Source organism: Tympanuchus pallidicinctus, unplaced genomic scaffold (assembly GCF_026119805.1).
Source record: "Tympanuchus pallidicinctus isolate F22 unplaced genomic scaffold, pur_lepc_1.0 scaffold13, whole genome shotgun sequence".
Classification (NCBI taxonomy): domain Eukaryota; kingdom Metazoa; phylum Chordata; class Aves; order Galliformes; family Phasianidae; genus Tympanuchus; species Tympanuchus pallidicinctus.
The window spans coordinates 2,750,584-2,761,320 of NW_026294648.1; the positions used below are offsets into that span (position 1 = coordinate 2,750,584).

General features: G+C 52.4%; 2 protein-coding genes across 2 annotated transcripts; one reads left to right on the forward strand and one right to left on the reverse strand.

Moving 5' to 3' along the window:
* The first annotated feature begins 183 nt into the window (after positions 1-183).
* Positions 184-2,199, forward strand: SLC25A5 (solute carrier family 25 member 5). The gene is made up of 4 exons (XM_052673361.1): positions 184-371; positions 485-971; positions 1,077-1,217; positions 1,807-2,199. Exons 1-4 carry the CDS (start codon positions 261-263, stop codon positions 1,962-1,964), a joined length of 897 nt encoding a protein of 298 aa, XP_052529321.1. The 5' UTR covers positions 184-260; the 3' UTR covers positions 1,965-2,199.
* Positions 2,200-6,822: 4,623 nt separating this feature from the next.
* STEEP1 (STING1 ER exit protein 1) lies at positions 6,823-10,666 on the reverse strand. The gene is made up of 7 exons (XM_052673367.1): positions 10,175-10,666; positions 9,972-10,089; positions 9,850-9,891; positions 9,612-9,750; positions 9,022-9,111; positions 8,809-8,901; positions 6,823-7,801 (listed from the first exon to the last, which is right to left on the reverse strand). Exons 1-7 carry the CDS (start codon positions 10,296-10,298, stop codon positions 7,739-7,741), a joined length of 669 nt encoding a protein of 222 aa, XP_052529327.1. The 5' UTR covers positions 10,299-10,666; the 3' UTR covers positions 6,823-7,738.
* Positions 10,667-10,737: the final 71 nt, after the last annotated feature.

Below are 10,737 nucleotides of genomic sequence, written 5' to 3' on the forward strand. Positions count from 1 at the left end.
CCGTCGCCGTCGGGCCCGGCCCGTCTCCCGCCCCCCTGCGCCGCTCGGCGGCCCGAAGCCCCGCCTCGCTGCGGCGGCCCCGCCCCCTCCCGCAGCCAATGGGCGGGCGGAACGCGGCGGCGCGTTGCCGTGGCGCGCCCCCGCCCACGTGTCCGCCGCCGCCCCTATATAAGGCGGCCATTTCGGCCCCGCGCCCGCCTCGCTGCCGCAGCGCCGCCTCCCCTCTCCTTCCGCCCGGCCTCGCCTCGCCGCCTCCCGCCATGGCCGACGCGGCCGTGTCCTTCCTCAAGGATTTCCTCGCCGGGGGGGTGGCGGCCGCCATCTCTAAGACCGCCGTCGCCCCCATCGAGCGGGTGAAGCTGCTGCTGCAGGTGAGCGGCGGGACGGGGGCGGCGGGCGTTCCAAGGTCGCCGCAAGGAGAGGGGGGCGGTGGGGGGGCGGACGGGCGCGCGGAGCGGCGCTGACGGCGCTGCGGGCCTCGCAGGTGCAGCACGCGAGCAAGCAGATCGCCGCCGACAAGCAGTACAAGGGCATCATCGACTGCGTGGTGCGCATCCCGCGCGAGCAGGGCGTCCTCTCCTTCTGGCGCGGCAACCTGGCCAACGTGATCCGGTACTTCCCCACCCAAGCGCTCAACTTCGCCTTCAAGGACAAGTACAAGCAGATCTTCCTGGGCGGCGTGGACAAACGCACCCAGTTCTGGCGGTACTTCGCCGGGAACCTGGCGTCCGGCGGCGCTGCCGGCGCTACCTCGCTCTGCTTCGTGTACCCCCTCGACTTCGCCAGAACCCGCCTGGCAGCCGACGTGGGCAAAGCCGGGGCCGACCGCGAGTTCAGCGGCCTCGGTGACTGCCTGGTGAAAATCTTCCGCTCGGATGGCCTCAGGGGTCTGTACCAGGGCTTCAACGTGTCTGTCCAGGGCATCATCATCTACAGAGCCGCCTACTTCGGCATCTACGACACCGCGAAGGGTAGGTGGGGTGGCACGGCGCTCCCGTGGAGGTGCCGGCCCGCATCCTGCACTGTGCGTGCTGCCGGCTCGCCCGCTGCTCTCACACAGAACCTCTCTCCTGCAGGAATGCTTCCTGACCCAAAGAACACCCACATCGTGGTCAGCTGGATGATTGCTCAGACGGTCACTGCGGTCGCCGGTTTGACCTCCTATCCCTTTGATACAGTTCGGCGCCGCATGATGATGCAGTCCGGCCGTAAAGGAAGTAAGTCGCTCCTTCCCTCCGTGTGTTAGGAGCTGGTGGGCATCCCTGAATCAAGATGTGGCAGCAGTTCTGAGCTGGGGGCAGGAGTGTGCTGCCTTTCATCAGGGCCTTTAAATGCCGCCTTCTGCTTCTGCAGTCCCCTCGAATCCTGCAGCTCACAGAGATGTCAGGTAGGGGGCAAACAGATTGGAGCCTGTGGCATCCCTGTAAGGGGAACATGCAAGTTGGGTTTGTTCAGTAGGTAGGAATGGCAGAACTTGCCCGAGGGTGCAAGCAAACTCATGTCTCTGGGCTAAGAAGGGATGTCCCTCAGTGCAGGCACAGCCTGGCTGACTGTGCAATAGCTTTTGGGTCTGGAAGTGTTGGTGTCTAGCAAATATTAGCTGCTTTCTGCTCAAACTGGTCCATCCAGCCTCTCCTGAGGGTAACACAGACCTTGTGGATGAGACCACAGGGTAATCTCATCCTCTAAAAGTAAGCCAAGAAATGGGTGCTTGAGGTTGTAAAACTGCCAGATATGTTAGGTTGGTTCTGATCTGGATTTTGGGGGTCATAGGCACCAGGTGTCTAACAGTGTCTGTTCCCACAGCTGACATAATGTACTCTGGCACTATTGACTGCTGGCGGAAGATCGCCCGGGACGAGGGCTCCAAGGCGTTTTTCAAAGGTGCATGGTCGAATGTGCTCCGAGGAATGGGTGGTGCTTTTGTCTTAGTTCTGTATGACGAAATTAAGAAGTACACATAAGTTATTTCTTGTTTTGAACTGGCATGTTGTAATGTTATCTATGACCATTCATGGACTTGTATGAAAACTGTCTAGTTACTAACAGTAACGGATGATATTTATACAGGTTGGCATGGGGTAGGGACAACCTCCTGCCCCATCTTTATCAAATCATTCCCACTGCTGGGACTCAAACATGGTTTCTATTTCAGTCACTCCTGTTTAAAGAGTACGAAGAAATAAAAATCTGACGCCAGCTTTACTCGTCTTGTGGTTGTTCTCGTAGCAGCTGCAGTGTGAGGGGCCGGGGCTCTCTGTGCAGTGATTGTGGAAGGGGAAGATGAAGCCCTCCCTGCATGATGCACTGACTGTGGGCTGCAGTACATGAATGCAGTGCAGCCTGCTGAGAAAGTGTTTCCTTCCTGGAGGAGGTCAGCAGTGAGTGCTGGTAGTAACTAAGGGGCATGCACTAGCTTTGTGCCACCAGACCTGCCTTGGGGCTGTCTGCCACTTGGGGCTGATGAAAGCTTTTTCAAAATGCCAAGTGCCAGAACCTTTTCCTGCGAAGCACCAACTGTCCCAGTTGGACTAAACATCTGGGAGACCAGAGGAATGTATTAAGGAGTATCCACAGCAGTCTGGAAAAGCAGAGCCAGCATCGTGTGTTCTAGCTTAGAAACTGAACTCCCTACTTGGACATGCTAAAACCCAGCCAGAGAAAATAAGTGTGGGTAATTGCTGTTCTTTCTGCAAAGCCCCCGGCTAGACCTGTCCTTGCATGGAGGTGTTGTGCTGCTGGGTTGAAGATGATGCCTGTGCACCTGCTGGGCCTGCCCGGGTGGGAGATAGCTCTGCAGGCCCACTGCCTGCTTACCATCAAGCTAAGCTTCTCCTAGTCTCAAGTTTGGTGGAAATTCCTTCGTACTGATGGGGCAATTTGGGGAAAACGCAGTGAGACTCGGGAATGTGTGTGGCTTGGCTTCTGCCCAGACTCCTTGGGTACTGCAAGCCACCAGAACACAGCTGTCAGCTCAGTGTGGAGGCTGCACTGGGCTGACTATGCTGCCTCTGCTCTTTGCTCCTCTGGCTGCTCAGACCTGCTTGAAGTGGTTGATCCCAATCATCAAAATGGATCTCAGCCACTGTCTGAGGCAGGTAAACACACTTGTGTGGCAAAAGGCAGTAGTTTTTGTTGCTGAAATAGAACTGGGGCTGCTGAGCACAAGTGCAGCACCAGCTGCTCACAGCCAGCATGGTTGGGTCAGCGTGAATGGGTGTGTGGGGTGCTGCTGGGGTGCGAGGACGGTGGCACTGGTTGGTGCAGGGCTCTGTGTGCCAGTGGAGATGCAGGTCTGCAAGAGCCTCGCCTGCTGCTTTCCAGCTGTCCTTGAGCTCCTGAGGTGGAAAGGAAACAGGCTGAGCTTTCATGTGAGCCATGGTGGGCTGCGCCTTCAGAAGTGGCCACCAGGCAGCCAAGCTGGGGAGCCCCTTGCTAATTAACAAAGAGCTCGCTGAGGTTATTGCTGTGTTGCTGAGCCCCCTGGATCTTTTGGAACATTTCCTTTCCTGGTGGCAGCAGGTGGGCTGGAAGCCAGGCCCTGCTTCTGCTGCCCACGGGAGCATGTCACAGGAGGGCCAAGATCCTTGTTCTTGCAGGATCCTCTTTATGAGCAATGTTTTCCTGTGAGAAATATTGTTCTGCTTCCCCTTTGCTGGTGGCTCGTGGTGGCTGAGCTCCTGCAAGGCTGCTTTCCTCTCAGCCCCTGCAGGCAGCTGTAAATCCTGACTGATGAGCTGTTGACACAGGCAGGCTGCCCGCAGGGTGGTGGTAAATATTTGCTAGCAGCTGGGGCAGGTGCTGCATGGCGCAGAGGGCTGGCAGCAGCTCAGCGTGTGGCTTGTCCTGGGCAGGGAGAAGGGTCACAGGAGCAGGGGAAGAGGTGGCTTTAGGTCACACAGAGAAAATCAATACCACGGCATCCACCCAAAGGTAGTGTCCTGTGGGCAGAGATGATGAGCAAATCAGGTTTGGTATGCACAGCAGCGGCCAGGCCCTGGTGACATAGTGGCAGGGCTGGCCTCGGTGTTGGGATGGCTGCCACAAGTGGGCTGGAGGTTGCCAGTGCAGCCCAACGGGTCTCAGATAACAATGTCAGAAGCTGAATGTAGCTGGGCTTAGGCTGATCTGCCAGCACTGTTACACAGCCACTCACCATGTCACCCCAAAAAGGTAGAGTGCATTTATAAATATCCATTGCAACAGTCCAGGGAGTCATAGCAAGCTGTCTGTGTACTGGCTACCACACAGCCCAAGGCAAACTAATAGCTCCAGAACAATTTGCCTCCTTCAGGCTCTGAGGCTGAGCTTTGTGTGGTGCCCAGCCCCATAGCTGCCCCTGGGGCTGCCTCTGGGCTGAACAGCACTCACTGCAGCTTGCTGGGCTCCCCAGTTACTCTTTTACCTCCTGTGGGGGATGCTGAAGGGCACTGCCCATGTTTAGCACCCACTTGGCGTGCACCACCCCTGCATGCCCACCGTGGGCACTGCTGCTGCTCAAACCCAGCAACGTGCACAGTTTCAAAATGCCAGCAAGCTCCAGTGCTGCCTGGCACCCCAGCATGCAGGGTGGTGGCAGGGGACCCGGCTCCTGGGTACAGCTGCAATTAACACCAGCAATTCTGGTTACTGCCTCTGCTCAGTGCTTACAAACTGTGGGGTTTTATTTCACACATTATAAGGAATAAGGCAGCATTACTTCACGCAGAACTGTTCCAACACAGCAACTCAGACCATGTTGCTCCTAAGGCTCTTGGAAATTGGACTAGACAAACCCCTGAAATACATCAGTGTTGAAATTGGCCACGTGTGACATTACTTTTGGAACAGATTTACATTACTTTTGGAACAGATTTGCTCCTCCATTTTTAATTCACGTGCTGCCTTGCAGTACCTCCACATCCAGACAAGTTCTTACAGAAAAGCTCAGCTAAACAATAACAACCACCACCAAAACAAACCACTGTTACCTACCTGTATTTACACAGACATAAAAACTAAGGCCAGCTTTCACGGGAGCACAAAATCCGTCCTTTGTCTGATCTCAACACTGCTGCTTACTGCTTGGGTGTAAGAAGCTGTACAGAATAGCTATTTAGTCTGCTAAGGTGCTTTTTGTTCTGAATTGAGGACTTGAAGTAGGAGCCCCTGCTTCCTGTTGCTGTTGTCAGATAACATCTTTTAGCTCATTTAGCTCTAGAGATGCAACTTCAGCTTGATTTAAATCGTTGTGACCTAGATGGAGTTAGACTCGTTCAGAAATGCATGTTTAATAACGTACCGTGTCAGTCTCTGTTCTGTAGATGTTCCAGCCACACGTTGTGTAACTACTGCATTAAAAATATCCAAGAGTCGGTGAGGTTGGCAGAATGCTCAGTTCTTTTTGAGTCTGTGAGAGTCCTGAGATGAGGGAGGCACAGCTGTCATTACAAAAAGGCAACAAACACCTGATGTGCATGGCCTGGTATTTTAAAAGTGAGAAAGAAAGAGTACTTTTGTTGTGCTGCTAACACTGCCTTTAAGGCTTGAGATTTGCAGCTGGAGAAATCGATGACAGCGTTAATAGCTACTCTGGACAACCTGTGCTGAGCCGCTGGTCACCAGGTTTTATTTGTGCCTCATCAGCCCCGCCAGCAGATCCTGTTCACACTTTGGCTGAAGTCCTGTGTTTTGTCACTCCTGGCCTTAACCCCAAATCTGAACTTTACTGAACTGTTGGCTGACTCATAGCCCAAGACTTAAAACCACTGTATTTAACAGGTTCTTAGGAGAGGGTGGCTTTTCTTCTTTTCTTTTCTGTTTTTTCCCTGCTGCTTACCTGGCTTTGGCAGCCCCACTTCCACTGGCAGTTCTCCACTCCCAACCCTAACCAACTCACACCCCAGCTATAGGTCTAGGGAGAACCCAGGGTTAACAGTTGGTACCCAAGCCAGCAACACACTCGAGCAGTCAGCTCCTGTGATTCTGCAGGAAGGTGCACAAATAACACTGGTCTGCAGTGGACTTTTGTTCTTGGACTGTCTCGAAGCAGAGCCACACCTCATCGTTTATGACAACTGCAGACAGTGAAGTTTGCATCCCAGAAGATTTCACACTGTTCAACACTGATTTTCAAATTTCAAAGCTAGCGTCCATCTCTGGCTCCTACTTGGAAAAAAAATTGGATTTATAAAGACATTAAAATACAGGTGCTAGCCTTTATGGCTACTTTAGTAAACCTAGTTCCAAGAGAGCAGGCAGATGAATTCAGCAGCACTTCATATAAGAATGAAATCTTTCTTCTGCCCTTTCTCTGGGTCCTGGAAAAACATTTCCTTGGCCGAGGGAGACCAGCTGCACGTTCTTTAGGGCTTGGGCAGCTCCAACGTTCTGGGTAAGGCTGCACCCTCTCATCCCCTTCCCAATTATCACACATCCACTGCCTTATGATTGCTCTAGAAATAGACTTTGGATTAGCTGAAGATCAGCACTGAATAAGGTCAGCACTGCTCAAGTTAACTTGAATATGTGCTTACCCCACCTGGCATTAAATCAGCACGCAGGCCCCTGCCTTCCAGAGCTGACCCAGACATCCCCCATCCAGGCTGCCTGCTCTGCAGCAGCTCTTTCTCACCTTCCCATCTTATCTTCCCAAGGAAAGAGGTATGCATCCTTAATCTAAGCAGATCCAAGTTTTCCCATTTAAGGTTATCAAGTCAGATGGAAAACCTATACTGATTATAAAGAATCTTTCATAAGAACTGTGTGAAATGAAGCATTTTGTATATTGCTTAGCTGCTATGTTGTCATATGCAGGAGAGTAAGAACACCCCAGGAAAAGCATTCAGATCCACTAAATGGCATTTAATCCCAAGTAACAGTGACACAGGCTAGGGACCACTGTTATCACATCACATAAGATTAAAAAAACCTGTTTCCCAAACAAGTTATTTCATGCAGCGATTCTTAACACTGTCTTTGTCCAAGTCTCTAAGTGTCAATGTATTGAAAACAGTTTTCTTCACGTTCTACAATTCCAACAGCTGGTGAATTCAGAGATGCAAGTGAACTCTGCTTTCAATGATCAGCACACACATCAGTACTTTCCAGCAACACATTTATACTCCTGGGAGGTGTAATACTCTGGCAGGTTTTGTTTTCAGCAGTATAAAACAGGGCTGGATTTCATGTTCCCATAGCCATCAGTGTAATTCCATACAGCTGCAGTTTTCCAGTGTTCAACAGTGGCTAAGAATTAGAGCCATGGCCAAGCATGTACTGGTTACCTGCAACAGACTGCCTGCTGCTCGTAGCCCCAAACCTCCTGAGCCATTCCAGCCTGCCCTGAAACGGCACGCCTCTAAGAATGCTGCACGTTTTGGATGCATTTTAAATTATCCCAGTGAACAAAGCTCACTTTTGTAATGATTTTGCTATACAGTTGACCTGTCTAATACATTTATGGGTTTCTTACACATTTCAAAACCATCAAAATGAAAAGACAAGTACTTAAAAGTGCACTGAACTCACAAAGGCACCCAGCAAAGATTTTCTGGCTGCAACAGCTTTCCATTGTGTAGAGATTCAGTTTCCACAAGGTTTCTAGTGCTGTTCCAAGTACTGAAATTCATAGCAGAGTACCAACTACACCGGAGAGAGAGTCATCTTCCAAGCTTGTTGAATGCTGTCTTTGCTGACAGACCTGCATAGTTTCTGGTTGCTTCATTTGTCTCCAAAGACACAGCAGATGTGGAGTGCTTCATTTGAACTGGTTATCAATCAGTGTTCCTTTCATCTTGGCTTTCTTGGCTTCCAACTCAGCCTAAGAAAATTATGACATGATATCTCAGAACATTTCCTTTCAGTGCTCCAGTGAGTTGTGTCTTTCTTATCCTAACATCACAAGCTTCTCACACCAGAAACAAGAGTAACTCAGTTCTTCACTGACTCCCTCCTCCCCTACAGTACAAGGGGACTGCCTTTAAAGTCATGAGATGTCCAAGTCTAACTGCACAGGTGACCATTTCATAGAATCACAGACTGGTTTGGCTTTGAAGGAACCTTTAAGATCATCTGTTTCCAACCCCCTGCTATAGGCAGGGACACCCCCCGTGACAGCAGGCTGCTCACAGCCCCATCCAGCCTGGCCTTGAATGCTTCCAGGGATGGGGCATCCACAGCCTCTGGGCAACCTGTTCCAGTGTCTCACTACTCTCATAGTAAAGAACTTCCTAATATCTAGTCTAAATCACACTCTTCCAGTTTAAAACCACTTTCCCTTGCCCTGCTTATAAGAAGTCCCTCCCCAGCTGTCCTGTAGGCCCCCATCCTGAGATGGAAGCTGCACGCTTTTCTCCCCTCCATCTACTACTCTCCTGCCACAGCAGGTAAGATCAGCTGTGATGTTCTTGCTGCTAATTCTTCAGGACACTTTTGTGCTGGTAGCTGTTGGCCTGCCCTGACACCTCAAGGTAAGGACCTGCTCTGTCCAGCATGCTTGGCAGCACAGCATTAGAGATGTGCCGACTGGCTGAGCCTCAGCATGGTCCCCCCAGTCTGTGTTCCCTGAACAACAGGCTGTGCAAATCTCCCTGCAAAAGCTCTCCTGTCTGCTCTTCAGTTAGTTCTGTAGGTAACTGTACAATTTTACATTCAATAAATCTGGAACATCTCTATTCATCCTGTAAAGAAAAAAGAAGTCTTCCCAAAGCTGCTCCTTACCCATGACCTTACCAGGACTTCTCTACATTCAGACGTGCAAATAGCTCCTGTATGCAAAGTTAACAGTTCTAATGGACTTGTGTTCATCACTAAAAACAAACCACTCACCAACTCCTGTAGCCTTCTTTTGCTCATTCCTTTGCGTTCCAGCTGTTTCTCAATCACTTTTGCATTCTGTGCATAGGAATCTGCAATCTCCCTCTGAAACACAAACAGCATCGCTTTGCAATAGCAAACCCTGAACATCAACACCTCATCCAAACAGTGAGATGCCAGCTCTGAGCATTGGCACGACTGCCACCAAGGGCAGACAAAACTCACTGCTTCGATCTCCTCCTCTTCTTCATCGATTGTGGAAACAGTAACAGAGCTGAACTTGCCCATGTCTTTGGTCCGTTTGGTCATCATCACCTAGATAAGAAGCAAAGCATTTTGTTAAAACTTGGGAAAAGTCTTGAGATTATGGGTTATTTCCTCCTCCAAGGCTTTTAAGGTTTCTCATGCAAGTCACTAAGATCACCTGAACTCAGCTGGTGGCAAAGAAACACCCTCAACAGCTTCTGGAATTAGCGATGTGATTATCAGAATCAAACTCACTGACACTTCAGGCCAAATTTTGAGAACTGCCACACCTATTACTGATCTGACCTATTCACAAATGGAGGCTTTCAGGTGACTAAGCTTCGAAATAAGGCAAAGTCCACATTTCCAAATTTCTTTTGCTTTCTTTGTGCTGAGACTTCCAGATGCAGCAACCTCTGCAGTACTAAACTCAAGGCAAAGAAGGAGAAGACCCAGAACTGAGTTACGGTTCGCAGGTCCATTTCTTTCTTCTTTCTTCCTTAATATGTGATTTCACTCACAGCATGTTGAAAAGGGGAGACAGCCCTTTCACTTCTAGAGCAGATTACCTTTTTGGGAGGTTCTTGCTTCTGAGTATATATGTTGGTTTTCCCAAAGCCCTGTCCAAACTTGACCACAGCACCATCGACAATGAAAGTCACCGGCGCATTCTTCTGTTGGTGCTGGTAGAAAAGCAGTAATCCACACCTGGAAATAAAAGCCCATCCTGCCGTGAGCAACCCCGGGTTCTAGGCTCTTGTAGTCAGCAGACCAGCTAACAGTTACCAACGGAAACCACTCACTCACTTGCCACACTTCTTCCTGAACTGCCGCTCTATGCCTTCGGGCCTGCGGGAGAGACAGGAGACGTCACGGCCACGCCGAGCCACCCCGGCGGGTCCCCCCGTGCCCGGCCGCTCCGCGCCAACCTGCGCAGGAAGACGGTCTCCTCCTCCTCGGCGTTGCAGAACTTGTGCGCGTGCTTGGCGGCGTCGATCACCCGGGCGCGGTCCCGCGGCCGCATGGGCAGCTTCTCCAGCTGGCAGTCTGCGGGCAGGAGACCACCAGGATAGCGGCACCGCCCCGCGCACCTCCCCCGGCCCCGCCCGCCGCCCCCGGCCGCCCCGCTCACCCAGCACCAGCACCATCTGCCCGCACAGGCAGTAGTAGACGTGCAGCGGTTTCTCGCCATCGTCGTACTCCTCGCGGTCGCGGGTGTCGGAGCAGACGACGGAGCGCGACACCACCTTCGGCATGGCGACGGCGGGGGACGGGGAGCTCTGAGGCCAGCGCGCAGGCGCAGTCTACGCGAGACCCCCGGTAGATCCGGCACGGCTTCCGGTAGATCCGGCACGATTTCCGGCAGCTCTGAGCTGTGGCCCGAGTGGGCGGGGCTGCCCACAGTGCGGAGGGAGAGGGGAGCAGGAACGGCGGCACGGACAGGCCGGGCTCTGCTTAGCCCGTCTGCAGATGAAGCGTGAGGGGGAAGCCGAGGAAGATGGGCCGCACCTAACACCCCCACCGGCAGAGACAGAAGCTGTTTGCTCTTGAGCTCCGTTACACACGCAGCGCAGGCCGTTTCCCCAAGAGCCGCCGTGCTCACGCAGATCGGGCGCACAGCCCCGCCTCGAAGCGCCCCCGCCGGGCCCGCCCGCGTTCCCGCCTCACGGCCCGGCCCACCAGCGCCGCCGCTGG